Source organism: Protopterus annectens, chromosome 7.part0, assembly GCF_019279795.1.
Source record: "Protopterus annectens isolate FY-2018-M chromosome 7.part0, PAN1.0, whole genome shotgun sequence".
Taxonomy (NCBI): domain Eukaryota; kingdom Metazoa; phylum Chordata; order Ceratodontiformes; family Protopteridae; genus Protopterus; species Protopterus annectens.
In genome coordinates this window covers 206,422,573-206,445,932 of record NC_056739.1, presented here as the reverse complement: position 1 = coordinate 206,445,932, position 23,360 = coordinate 206,422,573, and the positions used below count along the sequence as shown (strand labels likewise).

The 23,360-nt window shown below is 44.1% G+C and overlaps 1 protein-coding gene across 1 annotated transcript in view; it reads left to right on the top strand.

Moving 5' to 3' along the window:
- DVL2 (dishevelled segment polarity protein 2) overlaps positions 1-23,360 on the top strand; it is a 1,986,500-nt gene that overhangs the window by 1,161,426 nt on the left and 801,714 nt on the right. The window contains exon 7 of the mRNA XM_044076705.1: positions 6,071-6,140. Coding sequence (XP_043932640.1) covers positions 6,071-6,140 — 70 coding nt within the window. The remainder of the gene's footprint in view (positions 1-6,070; positions 6,141-23,360) is intronic.

The following is a 23,360-nucleotide window of genomic DNA, read 5'->3' as shown; positions in this document are numbered from 1 at the left end:
AGCCCGCAGACCTTCAACAAGAAGGAACTATGCAGGAAAATGGAAAAGGTTTGTCATTTGGAGTGCTGAAAGAGGAAAAGATGTGTCGAATATAGATATTGCTAACATTCTGGAGTATTTGGCAGAGCTTCTACATACAGGCCTGTCCTATTCCTCCATCAAGATACACGCATCAGCTATTTCAGCAGAATACAGCTTTGATCCACCTGTCTTTTCACATCCTTTACTCAGGCAGTTCCTCAGAGGGATCAAGAATGTAAAACCTCCTAGGAAACCACCATTGCCAGCTTGGGATTTGAACTTTGTGCTAGAAAAGTTGACACTCGCACCTTTTGAACCAGCAGCAACAGCAGACCTACAGCATCTATCGTGGAAAACTGCTTTCCTACTGGCAATAACCTCAGCAAGGAGGGTTTCTGAACTTCAGGCCCTAATGGCAGTACAACCCTTCCTAATCTTCCACCAAGATAGAGTGTCCATGAGGACTAATCCTACATTTATGCCTAAGGTGGTATCCAGAGTGTCTTTAAACCAGGCAATCCACCTACCTACCTTCTTCCCCAACCCACAAAACAGAGGGCAAAGAATGCTGCATACCTTGGATGTACATAGACAGCTACGCTACTACCTGGACAGAACAAAACTAACAGAAAAACTGACCAGCTTTTTGTAGCCTATGCAACAGGAAGGGAAGGAAAAGCTATTTCCAAACAGACAATCTCCAAATGGATAGGAAATTGCATACGATTCTGTTACTCCTTTCATGGAAAACCAATTCCACAGAACATAAGGCCTCATTCTACAAGGGCAACAGCCACTACCACAGCCTTCTTACGAGGAGTGGCAACCAAGGACATCATTGAGGCGGCTACTTGGACCTCCGTGCATACATTTGCCAAGCATTATAATTTACCTCTGTATTCCAGATCCCGAGCAGGGTTTGCCACTGCTGTAGTGCAAGGGATCCTAACCACACCATAATCTATTCTTCCTCCTCCCCTAGTTGGCTATGGTATTCTACCCAGTTGTTATGACTGCAGATGCATCCATGAAGGACATAGTACAGTTTTGTACCTACCATAAATGTAGATGTCCGAACTGGATAGCATCTGCAGTCAGGATTCCTCCTCCTTCCCCTCTGTGGTACTCCTAGGGTATTTACCCTCCTAATAGCTAGCTGGTGGGGGGGGGGAGTCTCTTATGGTGTATTTGTTTGTATATATGTACATACATGCTTATTTTTTGTGTTTGCCTTCTATCTTTTTGGAAACATTGGCATTTATCCAAAATTTAGCCTTCCAAGAGGGCAACTGGCATCTGGGGCAAGAAACACTGAGGAAAATGGCGTCGGCTGATGCCTTTATACCCGAAGACCAGCAGAGATGACGTCGGGTGGAGAGCGACATCAGCCGAAGCCGGACCCGGACTTTGGAATCCGGCCGACCGAAGGGCTGCCTGACGACAGGACAACCCAGTTGTTATGACTGCAGATGCTATCCAGTTTGGACATCTACATTTATGGTAGGTACAAAACTGTACTTTCTGTTGGCTGCTGCCGCCACCCTGTTGTTCTGTTCCTGGTTGTCCAGTGCAGATGTGGACACCCTTCTCCCATACACATTTTCTGGTTCACTGTCAGATGTGCAAGTCAACCTGTTTTCATGTATTTCTGTTGCACTATGTTGTATCTAATCTTTCGCATTCTCAGATCTCTTAACTACTACCTTTTTTTTTTTTATTTATTGTTGTTTTTTCTGTAGATCTTTTTTTTAATCCAGCTGATCTTTTCAAGTTATATAAATCCAAAGAAGAACGTAGTCCAAACCAAAAAATGGAATTTATTGAACACAGAAACCACAAATTGACCTAGGTTTCGTCTTAACAACAAGACTTCTTCAGAATGCTAAAATGTTAAAAAGCCACACTTTAAATAAATGAACACCCCCCCCCCCCCGAAACAATCCAATTAATCTGTCATCCATTTAAAAACTTCTTGAAACAAGACATAGACTAAAACCTACACATATATACAAAATATATATGTGTAACATATATAACTGTTAAATAAACATAAATATATATATATATATATATATATATATATATATATATATATAGATGAAAAAACCTTGTCAAGACTTCCCGCTAATATATTTAAGCCTAAGTATAGGCTTTATAGAACAAAAATCATTGAGACCGGGATACTTTTGTGCGTCCAATTTAATTTGCCACCTTTTCAAGTTGTATCCTTGACCCACTAAACAAATACCAGACAACTGACACATAGAAAGGTGGTTAAGGTTAGAGGACAGCACTTACATTACCTTAAAAGATCATATTTAGAAGTATGAAATCAGGATGCTGCGTCCACTTTCTGTTTCTACCTTATGTGAGCAGTCATTGGTGTGCAGCAGCTGTTTAGGTCTTATCACATAAAGCAATAATTTTTTGTGAGAATTGAGCTTTGTAGAAGTTCTGCAGCTTGCTTCATGCCTTTCCAGGCTCACGGCTATGAAGGACATGAGGTGTTGATATTTGGCATGCAGAAGACTTCTGGTCTCTGCTTCTGCAGTGCATAGTAACAAAATGCAGGTAAAAAGTCATGGAACAAGCACTCTGATAACAGGGATATTTAACTAATTGCATCATTCATTAAATATTCCTTATATTGGAGTGCTCACTTGGGCACTTAACTTTTTCTCTCTCTCTCCTTTTTTTTTTTCTACTCACGATCACCACTGTCAACTTACTTCTGCCCATAGAGTCATGCTCTCACACCGGTAGATGTGATGAAGCCATTGGCTAGCAGTGTGGGAGTTGTATGCAGCATGCATGCTAAAATTCCTTACTCAAGTACAGGGTTAGCTGTATAAACCAAAAAAGAGCATTGAACCACAGACACTCCGACAAAGTTCCAAACCTCAGTGTAAAATAGACACTACAAAAAGACTAAAAATGTAATGAGCATTTTTGATTAATAATTAAAACTTCTTCAGGTAAACTTTTTAAAATTCAAAGTTCCTGTAATCACGGCTGCACAGGTAAAAACCATACTCTTCAAAGTCAAGAACACAGCATCCATGGGACCTTGACAACATCCCAGGCTGTATTCTACACAAACTGCAGAATGAACTGGCACCCCACCTAAGCACCATGTTCAATCATAGCCTCACCTCAGGCTTTGTGCCCACTGAATGGCGCACAGCGACTGTTATCCCACTCCACAAAGGGAGAGCCACCATGGACCCCGGGAACTACTGCCCCATTAGCCTAACAAGCCTGGTCTGCAAGGCCATGAAACGTATCATCATGGAAATTATAAACAAAGACATTGGTAATCTCCAAACTCTGGACCCCACCCAGTTAGGGTTTGTGAAAGGCAGATCATGTCTCATAAACCTGATGGACTTATTTGAAGCAGTCACCAAAGCCGTAGACGAGGGTATGGTGGTTCACACAGTCTATCTAGATCTCGCCAAGGCTTTTGACACCATCTCCCACTCTGGAATTGTAGATAAACTCACTAACCTAGGTATAAATCCCTATGTCACAAGATGGGTTGCTACCTGGCTCACTGACCGAACCCATGCTGTGAAAGTAGCAGACTCCAAATCCGACTTCAGACCAGTGACAAGTGGAGTACCATAGGGTTCAGTCCTGGGTTCTCTCCTGTTTGGTAACTACTTTTCTGAAGTACAGGCTAACACAAACTGTCTTTGCTAACAAAGTTCACAGATGACTGCAAACTAGGAGCCATAATCTAAACTCCTAACGATGTGTACATCCTACAGAAGGGCCTCACTGAGACAGATGCCTGGTGTCAAAGCCATGGCCTCAAGCTCAATGCCAAAAAGTGCATTGTCATCCCTTTTGGTAGAAACTCTGTACCCATGCACTACCACATATGTGGTAATCTACTTAACACCGAAAGTGTGATAAGAGACCTTGGGACACAGGTGGACAGTGGTCTCTCCTTTGATAATCACATCGCCACAGTAGTCAGGAAATCCTTCTGCGTGGCACACCTCATCACAAAAGGTTTCTCATCCAGGAAAAAAGAGGTCATTGTTCCCTTCTACTCGTCACTCCGTCGCATATCGCCTACTCAGAGGCGATCTCTGCCTAACGTACAAAGCTATGTCAAACCCAGAGCTGTTGGACATGCTCCACTTAAAGAAATCCCAATCCATCCGAGCTACACGCTCTAAGGATCTAAACCTTGTCACCACAATAGACAGAACATGCTGTAGGGATAGATTCCTGTCCCAGAGACTTCCCATACTCTGAAACAAACGACCTATCTATATCAAACAAAGCTCCTCATAAGCACTCTTCCAGAAAAATATTGATGATTGGATGGGAAGTAGGATATTCACCCCAGGGATCACCTCTGTGGCTCTGCTTGACAGGGGCACAAGAAAATTATTTTCTTGGGTGGTGAAAGCCAGGGTACCTTTTTGGCTAGGCTTATATAGGCCCTAGGGCCAATAGCCTAGTACCTACCTATGAACCTATTTTTAAATTTAATGCGCATATATGCTAGCATTGGTCACTTGCTTGATCACTGAAACCTAAAGCAGTGATAGCACTATGTTAAAACAACAGAGGTCAGTGGTGAATGCCATTATCTCAGACATTTTTTTTTTAAAATTACTAAAGCAATTTTTTTTTTGTATGGAGAAGTCTTCCTGCATGGAGGGTTCTTCTCCGTAGTTCCTTACTAAAATGTACTACTTAACTCCATGGTTTCGCAGCTGTGGAGACAAGGTAAAGACCACTTTGAACTGAGTATTTGGCCTGCCCCCTGTCTGCAGCATTGTCAAGAAAAACAAATTGAATTATAGCAACAGTACGTGCAACTTTATCACTATGCCTGATGCTTTCAAAAAATAACTGTCCAGACAGCAGCAGAATACATATACATCAAAATGTGTAAGTGAAGTTATGTTTACATAAAGTTTCATTCAGTGGATCTGTTGAAGTGAAAGTTTGATGAAAGTGGTAGCAACAAAACTACATGATTCCTTTGTATTGTATTTTGCGCTGGGTAATGTGTGGGTAGGTTTTGTTTTACACTTTAGTTGTAACAGTTGCAGGGTTTCTTGTGTCCTCTACTTGTGTTACTTGTAAGTTATATTATGGTTTTTAATGTAGATTTTGTATTTGCAATTATTTTCAGATGTTTTGAGGTTTCTAAAATGTTTAATATTTTGGTCATGCTGGCTTTTTAGTATAGTGAGGTCAACTTGCTGAAAATGTAGGTAGACGTAATCAGTTTATTTAATTATTTATATCTTTTGATGTTTTGTTTGATTACTGGGAAATTCTGACTGGGCAGAAGCCCCTTTACAGTAGATGACTGAGAAGAAATGCTCTACAGATAAAAAAAAAACGGAACTGGATTTAAAAAAAAAAAAAAAAGTAAGTGACTAGTTTGTAAAGAACAGACAGTTATAGGCTCAGCAGTGTAACTGTTGAGTACAGTATACAATTATGTAAAGGAATACTCATCAGCAAAACAGAACTTGATTGATAATACCAGAGCAGTATATACACAAGGAGTCATAACAGTCACTGAAACCAGACAATATCATTATTTGAACAAAGCAATGACAGATGAAACATTTTTGTAGGGAACGTGTAGCTGTAACATTTACCTGATAAATATTGTTGAGAGGTAAAGTACTTGTGTAGATTGGTGATAAAATGTCTTCATTATCTTGTACACACGCAGTGTCCAAATGGATGGGTTTTGTAGGTATTGTGTAGATTTGTGTAAGAGGTGTGTATTTATATGCATTTGTATATGTGTAGGTTTATATATATGTATGTATATATGTGTATTTTTATGTATGTGTATATATATATATATATATATATATATATATATATATATATATATATATATAGACACACATTAAAAATATATCAGTTTAATCCTTTTTTACCTCAAATGTTGGCTTTTGCTTTTATCTATAATTTGACTGCCTCAGATGAATCTGTTCTAGGACATAACTTGTGCTTCTAATGCCTTGTGTTTCATCTGACCTTTCTGTTGTTCATCTTGCAGGCTTCCTCTTTCAGCAGCGTAACAGACTCCACCATGTCACTGAACATCATTACAGTTACACTTAATATGGGTAAGGCAAAATGAGTCGGGCACCAACGTTTTCATGGATGTCTTCTGCTGCTTTTGCTAACTTTTCTTTTCTTGACACGTTAACAGGTTTGTGGACATGATGCATATATCTTGTATATACATAGCTAGGGCTTGATGATCATCGTGTTTCACTGTTGCAGTCATTACTCTTGGGTTATCCTGCTGGCAGGCTACCCTCAGTCGGCCAGAATTCCAAAGTCTAGGTCCAGCGTCTGTTGCTGTCGCCTCTTCCCTGACGTCAGTGCGCCAGGGGTATAAAAGATGCAACCAAAGCCATTTTCTTCGGTCTTTCTTGCCGCACGGTGCCCGAAGCAAAAACAGTTTGCAAGTGCCAGTCGGCCGACTCTTGAGATTTTCAAATCCGAATTTCAGAACCGAAGTCTTCATTAAAGCTAAGTACCCCGTTGGGGAAACTTTTTTTTGCTCCAGACTGATGTCAGAAAAAGTTAACAATTGTATTTCTTGTGGGAAACAAATACCTCATAAGGATTTTCACTCTTACTGTATTCCTTGCCTAGGCCCTGATCACAACGTTGCTAGCTGTCGGTTTTGTGCTAGATTTAACCAGCGCACTATTAAGCGTCGGTTCGATTTTGTATTTCATTACTTTGGCCGAAGATTTAATTATATAATGCCGTCGGAGCAGCCAACGACCAGAGTTTACAAAAAACACAAAGAAAAGGATAGGCATCCGAGGTCCAAAACCGACGATGAGGCCTCCGCTAGGCCAGTCGCCGGTTCTCAGTGAGGCGCGTTCGCAGCCCCTGGCGCCCGCTACCTCAGAGCCACAGGCCGCTTCCGACTCCCACGTGGAGCCGACTGGGCCTCTGGATACTTAAGGTATTGGACACTCAGAAATCATTCCATCAGATGGGTCCAGAGCCGCTGAGCAGGCACCGGCTTCTGAAGGTGTCTTCAGACCTACACAACTATATATTAAGCCATCTTGAGCTTCAGAGACAAAGACTAAAGCAGCTGTAAAGACAAAGAGACAGGTACAGCATTCTCCTACTCAGACTTCCATGCCTAAAAAACAGATGCTGAAAATGGCCGAAGACCTAATTACTTTGATCAGGGGTTCCCATCCCCCTCCTGATAAGAGGCCTAGGCAAGAGACCAAGTATGATTCTTCTGATCAGGTTTCTATTTCCTCTGATTCCTCTTCTGAACAGGATTATTCCATGCTTCCCTATGAGGATTCTGATGCTGAAGAATCAATTCCTTCAGCCTCTCCTCCTGAGGATTATTTTTTTGGGGAAACCCTGCATACCATGAGGGAGCATTTCCACTGGGAGAGCCAAGATTATTCTGAATCTAAGAAAAGGCTCAGAGACTTTCTGCTACTTCCTCAGCACAGACCCCTTGCTAATCCACCTGTTCTAGACATTGTAGATGATGTATTTTCAGAGTCCCGCCTGTCCCCTGACTCTCTACCCCCTGCACCTGCTAAGCCAGACAGATACTACAGGGTGCCGGATTCTCATAAATTCCTATATAAAAACCCTGCTGCTGACCCAGAAACTATATCTCAGGGTCCCAAAGGGGTTAAAGCTTCCACTGCTAAAAACCCTGTCCCCTCTGATAGGGATTCTAGGGCTCTAGACAGATGGGGGAAAAATGTTTACACTTCTGCTACCTTGGCTGTAAGGACTTTAAATTATCAGTTTCATATGCGTAAATATCAGCAATATTTAATGTCACTGTTTAAACAGAAATTGTTGGCAAATACTGAATGTTCTGAGAACAAGGAAATGCAGGATTTATTGCATGCAGCTGAACAAGTGGGAAAGCATACTTTGCAATGTGGTTATGATTCAGTGGAGGCCTCTTGCAGGGCCGCTGTTACAGGTTCTCTTATTAGAAGGCATGCTTGGTTAAAGGAACAGAATCTGCCTGATCATGTTAAAGCAAAATTATTAGATGCTCCATTACAGCATGATACTTTGTTTGGTACTAAAGCAGAAGAGGTATTGAAAAAATGGGGGATAAAGCAAAATCCATGCAGGCAGTCGAGGATTTCTTACAGGTACAGCCACCCAGGTTTAGCAGGAACTGGCCTTCTAAAAATTGGTCCTTTCCAGTGTCACAGAGCACAAAGAGGCAGATACAGGCGTCCCAGAGGCAGATCTCAGGCCCAAGGCTCATACAGGCCTAAACAATGGGGTGCTCCTACCTCCAAAAGCAGAGAAGACAAATTACAACCTTACAAGAAACGGTCCCAATGACTTTCCTCTGCCAGATCCAAGCACTTTTCTTTTGGCAGCCCCCTTAGGGGAAAACTAGCACTTTTTTCATCAAATTGGCAAATGGTTACCCAAGACAAATGGGTCCTGAACATAGTGTCCCAAGGCTACAGGTTCCATTTTCGCACCCTTCCAAGGTCAAAGGGTATGCCAGACCTGCCACACAATCAATGGGCAAAGGCACACAAACAAATTACAGCCCTCATGGACATGAGGGCCATTCAACAAGTACCACAACAAGAGCAGGGGCAAGGATTTTACTCCAGACTTTTCCTAGTGCCCAGAAAGGACAAAACCTGGAGACCAATACTGGACCCGTCAGTACTAAATACGTTTCTGGAAGTTCCAAAATTCAAGATGTTGACTCTACAGCAGCTACTGCCCATGCTGGGCAAGAAGACTTGGCTCGTAACTTTGGACCTAAAAGAGGCATACCTGCATGTCCCTATCAGACAACCTTGCAGAAGATACCTCAGATTCATAGCAGGCTCAATGCATTACCAATTCTCTGCACTGCCCTTTGGATTATCTACTGTGCCCAGGGTCTTCACAAAATGCCTGGCTCCAGTAATTGCATTTTGCAGACCAAGAGGAATTCAAATATATCCTTACTTGGACAATCGCCTAATTCAAGCAGAGAACAAAGACATTCTTCTAAAGCACCTGGCGTTTGTAAAAAGATTACTAATTGGTCTAGGGTACACAGTAAACGAAAATAAATCAAAACTAGTGCCCTCTCAAGAGATAATATTCCTGGATGCAAGCTTAAATACAACTGCCCAGGTGGCGTATCTCACGCCTGACAAACAAAAGCAGCTGACTTCTTACTTCAAGAAATTGGCAACAAAAACCCACTTATCTGGAAGGAAAATCCTGCAGACCTTGGGTTTCATGGCATCCTGCATTCTACTAATTCCATATGCCAGACTGCATATGAGGAAACTACAATGGTATCTAAAAAGTGTTTGGGACTCAGCATTACCACAGCCTGGAGACAGTAATTGCACTCATTCCCTGCCTGCAACAGGAGTTTCGATGGTGGGCAAAGGCCTGTCACCACAACAAGGGTCTGCCATTCAGTTTACCCACAGCCAGACAGACACTGACAACGGATGCATCAGGTTATGCCTGGGGGGCCCATATGGCAGAAAAATGTATTCAGGGCACATGCCCTGCAAACCAGATGCATTTTCACATCAATCAAAAAGAGATGCTAGCTGTTCAAAATGCCCTGACATCTTTCAAGGACCTGCTTCATCCAGGGCAGCTACTGATAAACACAGACAATACTACGGTCATGTGGTACATAAGCAGGGAGGTACACATTCCTACCCCCTCTGCATACAAGCAATGACCTTATGGGACAGCATTGACCTATCAAGTTCACCTGCAAGCACAATTCCTGCCAGGAAAAACAAATACACTGGCAGACGAACTAAGCAGAAACCTCATGGATCCCCACGAATGGAAACTGGATCCACAAGTCCTCAGCACGATAACAAGGAAATGGGGATGCCCAGACATAGATCTATTTGCCTCCCCTCACAACTGCCATTTGCAGAGATTTTGCACAAGGATTTATCACAAGAAAGCATGGAAAGTGGACGCCCTATCCTTCAGCTGGAAAAATCTAACAGTATATGCCATTCCTCCACTGTGTCTCCTTCCCAGGGTACTCCTAAAGGTCAGACAGGAGAAGCCAAAAATGATACTGATTGCACCAGACTGGCCACGCCAGCACTGTTACCCAATCCTAAAGAGCTTGTCTCAAGGTACAGCATGGATATTGCCTCAAACTTCTCACTTGCTGACCCAACAAAACAATCTGATTCTGCGCAGCCAACTCAGGACCTTAAATCTGGCAGCATGACTGATAATGTAGCCATTCAGAACACTCCTCTTTCAAAAGCTGTTATGGATGTTATCTTGGAGGCCAGGAGGCCCAGTACCAGAAAATCTTATGCAGAAAAATGGAAGAGATTCTGTTCTTGGAACCAGGAATAGGGCATTGACACGTGTGTACCAAATATCCCTCAGATTTAAAATACTTAACTGAGATGCTGAACAAAGGCCTTTCCTTCTCATCAATTAAGATTCATGCCTCTGCCATTTCAGCCCATTACAATAAGGAACCACCTATCTTTTCTCATCCTTTAATAAGGCAGTACCTCAGAGGGGCCAAAAACATTAGGCCTCCAAGGAGAGCACCAATTCCGGCCTGGGACCTCAGTTATGTTTTGGAAAAACTCACACTTCTTCCTTTCGAGCCAGTCTCAATGGCGGATATAAAATTCTTATCCTGGAAAACAGCTCTGCTCCTAGCAATAACCTCTGCAAGACGAGTCTCAGAGTTACAAGCACTCATGGCTGTGGAACCTTTTATCATTTTTCATCCAGACAGGGTTTCTCTGAGGACAAACCCTACATTTATGCCTAAGGTGGTGTCCAGTGTGGCCCTCAACCAAACCATCTACATTAGATTTCCCTGGCTGCTGTGGGTTCCTACCTTTGGCGTTCCTTGTAAGTAGCGTGTTTTTTTACTTCTACTTGCTGTTGCATTTTAACTGTAACTTTTAATATGTGGCTTTACCTGTAATCCGTGCTAACATTTAATGTTATATCTGTACTCTTGTACATTAGATTGGCTAAAGAAGATCTGAGGACTCGTACAGGGTCTACACAGCTGATTCAGATCAGCGCTTACATTTATCTGCTCTCATTTACTTTGTACTCATCTAGGTTACAGAAGGATTTTATAGACAGGGTATTAAGTCGTTATCTCTGCCTCTTTAGTGCCTTGTTAGTGCCTTACCCAGACTTTGGAATTGCAGTCTCTGGTCGCAACTAACAGCTAACTGGCTTTTCACTTTGAGCAGTCGTAGAAGCGTGGTTGATAGCGTGCTCTATGCTCAGCTAAGATTTGGGATTGTAGTCGCTGGTCTCCATTTTCGGCTAACTGGCTGTTTACTTTGAGTAGTTGTAGTAGCGCGCGCTGTGTGTAGCGTGTTCCTATGTTCAGCTATGATACACGCACCTTATAAGTAAACTCTGACATATATTTTTACCTTTCCAGCCCATTTACTAATTACGGTAAATAGAGTGTGTAGTGTGCTCTTTTTATATCATTCCACTTATACTACTGTGCTACGCTTTGCATTTAAAACACCCCTTATCGGCGTTTTTAAATAACTTCAATATGCTGTGTTGACAGCTTGTTTCTTTACCTCTGAGCCTTTAATCATGCTTCGTAGCCTTAAATTCCCTTTATAGGATATGGTGCTAGTAGACTGTTAAATCCTGTTTCCCTGTACAGTATATCGCACTAGCAGCGCGTTTTACTTTTTATAGTGGCGCTAGTAAACTGTTAAATCCTGTTTCCCTGTACAGTATATCGCACTAGCAGCGCGTTTTACTTTTTATAGTGGCACTACATGTGTCATAACAGCGCCTCGTAACTAAGGCTCGCTTAGTGTATAAGACATTCTCTTTAAAATAAAGGCACCTAGTGATCTATATATCCTTGGTGTACTGATCGGTGATTATATATGATTTTAACAGTAACACCTTTAGCTCAACTGAACCCTTAGTCACTGCATTTAGGTCTTACAGAGGCTTATCACAACCCCACTTACTATAATTTGTGAAGCTTAATCTAATAGTCTAACTTACTTTTATTGCTTTTTGACTCAATACCTAGTATTTTAGTGTAATCTGTGGAATTTAGCCTTGCTTTTGATGTTGTATCTATGTTTAACTGAAACTTCTGGTCTGCTCAGATATGTCATATCAATTCTCAACTGCTGCTTTAGACAGTATAAGTGTTTTATTCTGCTTTTGCCTGAACTAACTTTTACTAGAACTGTTGTGGATCTCTGAGTTTTTTACATGATAATGTTAAATGTATTTCATTGCTGTGATCCTGCCTGTACTAACTTCAATTAGAACTGTTGCTGAACTCTGAGTTTTTTAATCATGTATATGCTATGTGTATTTTATAGTAGTGCCTTCTGTAGACTGTGCTTGTTCTAAATCTAAAGTATCTCCTTTCTCTCCTTCTTTTCTCAGCAGTAAAACCCTCCTGACCACCTTTAGGTCTGGGTTCTTGCATCCCATCCAAACCTGCTACTCTCCTCACCTAATTTAAGGAACAAAAGTTATCCCACCCTGTGGAGCCTACACGTGGAAAAGTAATAGAAAGTATGACCTAGAGCTCCTGCTCTTCTTAATCTTTTTGTATTTTTTTTCCCAGTGAAGTTGTAAAACCCAAGGTCAGCACTGCCAGCAGCCAGCAACTAACCCCCCCTCCTCTCAACAAACTGATCATATATTTGCCAATAATATCCCTAGCTACTTGCCTCTCGCTTTAAATCATAAGCCTTGTAAGCAGCAAGTATTGACATATCCCCTGTGGTCATTAGGTGGCCCCTACTTCTAGGGTTTTTCCTCTGGAAACCTCCTCTACCTAGCAAACTCTCTATCTTACCTACTGTCAGCCCCTTTCTGTTCCACTTTTCTCTTTCCACTTGCTCTGATACTTCTAGCTTCTACTTGCTCCTACCTCTTGACACCACATATATTTACTTCCCCTTGCCTTACTTACCTTCTTTCTGAGCACTTCACTGATTGTTTTTCTCCTGGACCTTTTCTCTTCCCGCTCCATTCGCCCTCAGTCACTCCGCCCCCACCTACCCCCAATTCTCACCCACCCCCAGGGGTCCTACCTTTATCTCTAATAGGAACACACCCCTTTAAACCTCCTATCCAATCAAATCTCTACATAACTCTGAGTTCATTACACCTTCTCTTCTCATAATTACTCCCCCTCCCCTTTCTTAAACACTATTCCTACCACATTATATCCCTACCTCCTACCCCACCCTCTTTAATTTCTAATTTCTTTCTTTAAACTTTACTTCATCTCACTTCCTCCTACTTCCCTGCATAACTCCTTTGATACCACTATGCCCACACTATCTATACCTGCTTTACTAAGACTACTCATCTTTTTACTATTGTTATCATCTCTTCCTACATCATAACTTCTTACGAATACTCTCAGACTCTCTCTACTCCACTGCCCTCTAAAGGTACCTCTACATTAACAACATCTTTATCTTCATCCTATTTGCATTCACCCTCTCAGTCCATCTACCTTCTAGCCAAATATCACAGATTAGTACACTGCAAGTTCAGAAAAACCTATACCAAAAAAACAAATGACATTCACTATAATCTTAAACCAAAGATATATCCTACTCTTCTCCACTTACTACAAGATGGTGATAGTCACCCCAATCCTGGTCCACATCATATTACAACCAACATAGAACAAAACCTAACTAAACCTTTATCCCTCTCTTACTCTAAACCTTCCAACTCTTTGTCTATTGCCCATCTTAATGTCGTAGTATCTGTAACAAAATTACTCAACTCCATGCCCTTCTTGAAACTGAGAAATTTGATATTTTATGCCTATCAGAAACTTGGTTAAAACCCTCAATTAAAGACATGAAATTACCCCACCTGGTTATAGCATTATTAGGTTTGATCGCACTAATAGGAAAGGAGGCGGTGTAGCCATCCTGTATAAGAAACTTAAACTGATTCCTCTAGACCTAACTCTTACTCAAAATAATTATGCTGAAGTAATTAGCTCTAAAATACAAATCAATACCAATAAAGCCATTAACATAATCTGTGCATATCTCCCCCCTGGAAATAACATCAATACCCTTGAAGATATACTCTACCAACTCTCTATCAAACTTCCACAAGAAACACTAGTCCTTGGTGACTTTAATATAGATTGGCATTCCTGTAACAATGCTTACCCTACCTCACATATCAACCTCTTTGGCTTCAAACAACTTATCAATACTCCCACTAGAACCAATAAAATAAACAATAAAGCTTCAACCTTAGACTGGATCCTCACTAATACCCCCCTGCAAACCAACCAAAGAGGTATTCTTCCGGGTGCCCTTAGGGACCACTCACTAACCTATATAATTAGAAGCAAAACCAACTTAACCTTACCCACAACCTTTAGAACCCTTCATTCAAAGAAACATTTTAACCCTGATCGGTTTCAAGCTGAACTTTTCCAATGTCACTGGGTCTAAAACATCTCCCACTCAACAAAGCAGTGGAACACTTCAACTCAACATTCTTAGCAATTCTTAATCAACACGCCCCAAGTCGAACCATTAGAACTAAAACTAAAACTGCTCCCTGGCTAACCACAAATACTAAGCATAAAATCACCCTCAGAAATAAATCTTGGCATAAATGGCTCCACCAAAAGTCAAATAGACCACCAAAGGTTTAGAGAGCTTAGAAACAGTACAAAAAGCCATTCTTACAGACAAAAGAACTATTACTTTCAACTTCAAAAACTACCAAAAGGAACCCAAAAATTCTGGTCCAGCATCAATAGTCTGCTGACCCCGGCCAAATAATTACACCCAACCCTCAGGATTCTGACCCTGATAATCCCACACTAACAGCCAATAACTTTAATTCCTTCTTCAATAATTCTATACAAATTCTAGCCAACCAACTATCTCCTGATACTTCTCAACTACCTCCAAATATCTTAATAAATACCATTCCTCCCCTTCAACTACAACCTGTATCTACCTCCTATATACAATCTCTTATCCAAAAACTTAAACCTACCACCCCTTCCGCTGATAAGCTTCCTGCTGAATTCCTGCAACTAGCAGCAAAAGCCATTGCTTACCCTGTCTCTATCTTAATAAACAGATCAATAAAAGAAAGTAATTTCCCAGCAATCTGGAAAGTATCACATATCATTCCCCTCCATAAAGGAGGCAAATCTTATGACTTCTCCAACTATCGTCCCATAGCACTTTTATCCCCCTTAGCTAAAATCATGGAAAAATGCATACATAAACAACTACTCAACCATCTCCTCAATAATAGCCTTCTGGCAGACACTCAGCATGGTTTCAGACCTGCTCACAGTACTACCACAGCTCTTCTCTCCTTCACCAACACAATAAACCTAAACCGTAATAACAATAATCTTACATCTTCTCTTTTCATAGACCTATCAAAAGCCTTTGATATGGTAAGTCATACACTTCTTCTGCACACACTAAAATCTCTTGCCCTGGAGCCCTCTTCCCTAACCTGGTTTTCTTCCTGTCTTGAAAATCGTCAGCAAGCCGTACTCTGGAAAAATTCTCTCTCTGCTCTCCTCCCTATCTCTTTAGGAGTTCCTCAAGGGTCTATCCTAGGCCCACTTTTATTTTCCATCTTTATTAATGACCTTCAATCATCTATACCTAATACTACCTGCATACAATATGCAGATGATTCCACTATAATTTGCACTGCCTCTTCTCAAACAGAACTCCAGATCTGAAGTAGGATATTCATTTGTCTGCAACCTGTGGGTTATGGATCCGATATCGGATCCGAACCGGCATGGTTTTCCAGCTATGGATCCAAGCTCTCAGCTCCTCCCCTCACCCATAATGCCCTGCTCTACCCTCATGACCTCAGATCTCGTTTGCCGCGCTGGTGACTGGATTTGTATTCATAGCTCTCAGCTAAGTGGTTATTTCTTACCTGTTAAATCAGAAAATTTAAAGTTTTTTGTGTATTTCTGTGTGAAAGTTTAGGTTTCCCTCCTTGATAGTTTTATTTAGAGTTAAATTAAGTAATTTTTTTTCCCTCCCCTCGCTGTTGCGTAGAGTGTGTGTGTTGGGCCTGTGTGTCTGTATTTGTTTAAGTTACTTTTAGTAGCTTTATAGATTTGAATGGCTGATCAGCCCAAATCTATTTTTTCAAAATGCTCCGAGTGTGGCCATAAGCTCTCACCGGCTGATAGCCACACTCGGTGTGTTGTGTCTCGGGGTTGAACACCTCACATCTGGTTGCTCCATTTGTGCAGGGTTCAACCCCAGGGCACTGAGGGAGCGGAGGTCCAAGCTTGTCTTGGCGGGTCTTTTACCGCCAGACTCGGCTCCGGCCTCCGCTCGCCGGGAACAACTGTGGCTACGGTTATTCCCCTGTGGCACCCCTCCTGCTCCTGGGACTCAACCTCCCATTTCTGGAGAGGAGAGGGATGCTAGAAAAAGGACGGAGGAGAAGCACCACAAGCGGCGGGCCGAGACCTCTGTTTCGCCCCGCCAGCCAAGGCTTCTCCCGGCTCCGTTGTCGGCTCGGTCTCCTCCTTCTCGGCTCCGGTCCCCTGTGTGCTTTTCACGGGTCCTGAGGAGGAGGAGACCCGATCTCCGTCGAGGCTATCGAGGAGGCACTCCAGGCCTACCTCGGTAGCCTCGTCGAGATCTATATAGCCTTTCTGATGCTGATCTGGACGGATGATGAGAAGGTTCATCCAGGCCCAGATGCAGATGGGAGTGCTCTTGCCTCCCCCTCTGGGGGAGCTCAACACCCTTTTAAGCCTATTGCTCCTTCTCCGACCCGCTATCCGGGTTCGGAGCAGCTGAAGCCGAGCAGCCGGGCGGGGTGGGTCGGCGCCGATAGTACTTGGTGCCGGATCCGACCCTGCCCTCGAGCGCCTCGGATCCGACCTCTCGCGGCCTGGATCCGAGGCTCGGATCTGGGGGGATCAGTGCTCGTTGGGCGCCGTCTGTGTCGGCGCGTACTGTCGCCGGATCCGGCGCCGGCTCCGGTCCACTCTTCGGATCCGAGGGGGAGCCGATTGTCGGATCCTTTGGTCGAGGTCGGCTCCCCTTCGGCTTTTGATGTAGTGGAGAGGGCTCTGTTGAGGGTCTCCGGACCCCCGGCACTTGTTCCGGCTCCGTCCCGCGCTCCCTCTGCACTGGGCCAGGCTTCCACCATCCGGCCCCTGGGACAGCCCGTTTCTGTGCCCCAAGTTGCTCCTATGGAGCAAGTTGCTGCTAGCGAGGACTCCTCTGACAGCCCCCCAGAGGATGTCCCTCGCAAGCATACGTGCAAAAGGAGGCACATTGACTCCCCCGAGTCTCTCACAGAAGACACGGACTTGGAGGAAGGAAGGCTCCCCACGGTCACCCCGAGGATGTCTCATTTGGAGACATCATGGAAATGCTCCGTATAAGGGGTGGTCTGCCCCAAGTCTTCCTCGGACGAGTCCGTGTTCTTGGAGGCATTTGAAGCGGGCCCGTCTACCTCTTGGGTGTCCCCCCCTGCCGACCCCCTGGTGGACCTTACTACCACCAGGGCGTGGAAGGAACCGGACACCGTGGAGCCAATTCCCAAGAGACCGGATAGGATCCTTAGTCCGCCATCCGACCGGGCCCATTGGAGTAAGGGGCCTCCGGTAGATGCCATGTTGACGGCGGCCACAAAGAGGGAACTGGCTCAGGAGAGTCCCTCAGTCCTCCCACCGAGCAAGGAGTCTCGGATGATGGACCGCTTGGGGAAGCGGATGTTTAGTTCGGCGACCTTCTCGGTAAGGGCGCTGAACTATTTGGCACATGTCATTAGGATGCAGCGAGATCTTATTAAAGAATACGCTGCATCCCCCCCCCCCCGAGTCCATTTCGGAGGAGGACAGAGTTCTGCACTCCACCCCCATGGCCACTCTTAGGTCAGTTACTAATACTTCTATCGGCTACTCTCCCATGCAGCGGAAGGCGCGCCTAGAGCTGCGGGGACAGGACTGGTCACTAGACGTCAGGCCGGGCTCCGTCACTGCGATTTTTCTGAGCCCTTCAAAGCGTCGTTTGCCGCCCCCTTTGATGGTTCTGCTCTGTTTGGCAAGACCGTTCGCGAGGCGTTGACCCAGAGCGAAAAGGACGGGGAGACGCTGTCTGCCGTCGGAATCCGCTTCTCTGCACCCCAGAGGCCCTATTCTAGGAACCAAAAGGGTCAGAAGAAGATGTGGTTCCGGAAGTCGCAGCAGTCCCAGCCTGCTCCGGACAACCAGTCCTTCCGTGGCAGAGGAGGACAGGGAGGACGCCGCCCTAGAGGCAGAGGGGCTCCCAGAAACTTCGGGTCCAGGGAACCTTTCTCTGAACGGCAGCGCAGCAACCCTGAGGGGTTGCCCGACTGCTCTACTCTGGAGGCAGTCGGGGGGCGTTTTTCGGGGCACCTAGCGGCATGGGAGTCCATAACATCGGACCGCTGGGTTCTCCAAATCATATCCAGAGGATATCGCATTCCTTTCCTTTACCTTCCAAAGTTGAAGTCCCTCCCAGGCGTCCCACCCGGTCAGCGGGAGGCCGCTGGCAGAAATTGGCCATCTGCTAAAGAAAAGAGCCATCCAGCCCGTTCCCCCAGACCAGATCGGATCAGGGTTCTACTCCAGATTCTTTTTAGTGCCAAAAAAGACGGGGGAACTAAGACCAATCCTAGACCTCTCTCTCTTGAATCTGGCAGTCCCCAAAGAAAAATTCGAATGGTCACTCTGCAATCTATTCTCCCCTTCTGGGAGAAAATCACTGGATGTGCTCGATAGACCTCAAGGGCGCGTACTACCACATCCTGATGGACAGGCGCCCAGGAGGTTTCTCCGCTTCGGCTGGGAGCCAGTCACTACCAGTTCGGGTCCTTCCCTTTGGTCTCACCACAGCCCCCAGGGTGTTCACCAAAGTGTTAGCAGTGGTAGCGGCCCACCTGAGGCTTCAGGGGTGCAGGTCTTTCCCTACCTGGACGACTGGCTTCTTACCCCCAACAAGGCATCTACTTCTATTGGCGAGACTCCTTTCTCCATCTTGCTCCCTTTCTGGGCATCACAATAAATACAAAGAAATCCAACCTGGCCCACACAGCTCTTAGATTTTATAGGGGCCAGGCTAGACACAAGGAGTTCACGAGCCTTCCTCACTGCGGACAGAGTTCTAAATCTGCAGCTCCAGGTGCGGGCCATTCTCCATTCAAGTTCTGTTCGGCGGAGTTGGTCCTGAGGGCTCTAGGGTCCATGGCATCGGCTATAGCACTTCTTCCTCTTGCCAGGCTCAATATGCATTCTACAGTGGGCGCTCTTAGTACAGTGGTCATACCTTGCTCTCCCATGCATCATCCCATTGCGATCAGCAAGGCTTGCAAGCGGTCCCTCTTGTGGTGGCTCCACTCCCGGATCTCCACAAAGGCCGCCCATTTTGTGCTTCTCCCCTCTCGCCACGGTGACCACGGACGCCTCCGCCTCGGGTGGGGGGCACTTTAGGGCCGGACCGTCCAAGGCACGTGGAGCGATTCAGAGACCTTTCTGCATATCAATGTTCTAGAGATGAGAGCAGTGCTCTTAGCGTTGCTAGCACTTCAGGACTTTCTTCCCTTGGGAACAATTGCAATTCAATCGGACAACATGTCTGTTGTCTGGTACATCAACAAGCAAGGGGAACAAGGTCTTACCCTCTTTGTCGAGAAGCCATGAGAGTTTGGGAATGGGCAATCTCCACCAACCGCTTTCTAATAGCTCGCACATTCGGTCGGTCCAACATCCTAGCGGACAAGCTCAGTCGCACCATTCTGACCCCTTAAGAGTGGTCTCTCAATTGTCAAGTAGCGGAACGCATATTCGCACGGTGGGGAACCCCTTCATGCGATCTTTTTGCTTCTCCCTCAAACACCAAGTGCGACAGTTTTTCTCTAATACCTCCTCCGGAGGTACCCAAAGAGACGCTCTGGTGCATGCTTGGCCACCCGGTCTTCTGTATGCCTATCCACCCATGCCTCTGATGCTCCAAGTTCTTCAGAAAGCCTCTCAGGTGGGTTGCAGAATGATTCTCATTGCTCCGTTCTGGCCTCGACAGATCTGGTTCCCCTTCCTAAGGTCTCACTCGGTGAATCCTCCTTGGATTCTAGATCCCATCCGGATCTGATATCCCATCCATCCTGCATTCCTCCTCGAATCTGGACAACCTGAAGCTGACCGCTTGGCTGCTCCAGTTCCACTCTTGATTAGGACTCGGTATTTCATCACCGTTAAGGCAATTTTGGTGGCAGCTCATAAACCATCCACTAGAAAGGTTTGCGAAGCAAGTGGAAACGTTTCTCTTTGTGGGCGGCGCGGCAAGGCCTGAATCCCTTCACGGTTCCTCTTCCTTTAGTGCTTGACTTTCTAACCACTCCCTTTAACGATGGTGCCAGCAGTTCCACAGTCAAAGTACAACTGGCGGCAATTTCTCACTATCACATTGGCCATGACTCTAATCCTCTTATGTCAGCCAAATTGTGTAAAATTTTCTTAAAGGTACTTTTCTTCTCAGGCCCCTATAAAACAAGCAGTTCCTCCTTGGGACCTCTCTCTGGTCCTACAGGCCTTGACCGCCTCCTTCGAGCCAGCGGCTACGGTGGATCTCAAATTCTTGTCCTACAAGACAGCCTTTTTGGTAGCCATTACATCGCCAAGAGAGTTTCTGAACTTCAAGCATTATCAGCTAAACCTCCTTACTTGGTATTTCATCGGACCGTGTCTACCTCAGGACCAACCGTCCTTTCTTCCTAAAGTCGCTTCTGAAGCAAACATCAATCAGTCCATTAACCTCCCTGTTTTCTTCCCTAAATATGAAAACAAAGGTGAATATAAGCTACATTCACTAGATGTTCACAGGCAACTTAGATTTTATCTGAACAGGACGGCTGGTCATAGGCAATCCGACCAGCTGTTTATTTCCTTTGCAAAATTCAATTTGGGCAAGCCAATCTCTAAAGTTTCTCTGTCCCGCTGGATTTCACAGTGCATCTTATTGGCTTATCAAGCTTCAGGAAGGCCCGCACCGGAGGGTGTTCATGCCCATTCAACCGGTCAGTATCTACCTCGGCAGCCTTCAAGGCTAGGATTCCTCTAGATGATATTTGTGCAGCAGCCACGTGGGCTTCATCTCATACGTTTATTTCCCACTATAAGTTGGATCTTGCATCTAGGGGTAGAGCATCCTTTGGCTCCGCGGTGCTCCGGAATATCCTTCCATGATGGCAGCCCAAGATTCAGGTAGCTGGGGACTCTGTCCACAGGTTGCAGACAAATGAATATCCTACTTCAGATTTAGAAGTTATGTACTCACCATAACGTTCCATCTGAGTAGGTGTATTCATTTGTCTGCAACCATCCCGCCCTCCTATCCCCCTGGCCTTTCAGTTTCCTGCATATTCTATGTTACCCTTTTTAGGGTGTTGTTGCTTTGGCAAACTCGATCTGAGGTCATGAGGGTAGAGCAGGGCATTATGGGTGAGGGGAGGAGCTGAGAGCTTGGATCCATAGCTGGAAAACCATGCCGGTTCGGATCCGATATCGGATCCATAACCCACAGGTTGCAGACAAATGAATACACCTACTCAGATGGAACGTTATGGTGAGTACATAACTTCTAATTTCAAACACAATCAGCCTTCTCAACTGTTGAACAGTGGTTCTCCAATCGCTGTCTACTCCTTAACCCCAAAAAAACTAAATTATTACTCTTCTCACCTACCCGTAAATCTACTTTGATAAACTTCTGTATTACTGCAACTGATAACACCATAATTTCTCCTGACTCCTCAACTAAACTTCTTGGTGTTACTATTGATAATAATCTTAACTTTGATTGTCACATCAACAACACAATAAAAGCCCTTAATAAAAAGATTGGATCCCTATACAGAATAAAGTCCTTCCTTACACCTGAAACTAAGATAACCCTAGCCCAAACACATCTTATTTCTACCCTTTTGTATGCATCTCCTATTTACACTAATCTATCTAAAAGCAACCTTAAGAAACTCACTACATCTTACCACAATATTGCCGCTTTGCCACCACATCACAATTTAGAGCTCACCACTGTCTAAACCTACAACAACTACACTGGCTGGAACTCCTAATAAACTTATTTTTCAACAACTCTTAATTGCACACAAAATTCTATACCAACCTTCTAAAACACCAGCTCTTTCCAAACTCTTGACTCCCTATATCAACCTGAAACAACTACATTCCTCTGACAAATTACTTGTTAATATTACCAAAACTATGAACTCTGCAGGCAACTGCCTTTTCTAACTCAGTAGGTAAAATATGGAATAATCTTCCATCTGATCTGTCCTCTTTGCATACTCTTCCACTATTTAAAAAACAACTTTTAATACATCTTAACAAATTCTGGCTTTGCTCTTGTACCAACCCAGACTAGCCTGTTGGCATCCTTAACTCTATCATAAACTTTTCTTATCCACTTGGATTTTATCTTCTACTTCAACTGATATATTACCCCTATTTATTGTAAATATTACGTAACTCTTTTTAGCATAAAAAAAAAAAAAAAAAGTTTGTGTATTATCTACCATGGTTCAAAACTACCTTTTATATACTTTATGATCTCATACCTTATTATATTGTTTTGCTAGGATTGTTCTGATAAGTTAAAATCTATAATATTTGTATGTTCATTTTTTTACATTTTTACCTTTGTATAACTACACTTGTACTATGTCTTCTTATGTATTTCCAATATTGTATCTAACCTCAGGAGCTTTTCTCCCCGGGCCTCCACTGAAAATGGACATTAATCCAGCTGGACTAGCCCAGTCAACAAATGTAAAATAAAATAAAAATAAAATTGTCTACCTTTTATCCAAATCCACAGAAGAAGGGTGAGAAAATTCTGCATTCTTTGGACATACACAGGCAGTTAGGCTTCTACTTGGACAGAACTAAAGCTTTCAGAAAGGCTGAGCAACTTCTAGTGTCATATGCTGCAGGATCACAAGGAAAGGCTAACGCAAAACAGACTATTTCTAAATGGATAGGCCATTGCATCCGTTTCTGCTATTTTCAGCATGGCAAATCGGTGCCTAAAGGCATTAGGCCTCATTCTACCAGAGCAGCAGCCACTTCAGCAGCCTTCCTCAGAGGAGTACCAACCAAAGATAACTTAGAGGCTGCAACTTGGAGTTAAGTGCACACCTTCACAAATCACTACCACTTACCTCTTTACTCTAAATCCAGAGCAGGCTTTGTCACTGCAGTTCTGCAGGGCCTCATAGCCTCTTTCCCA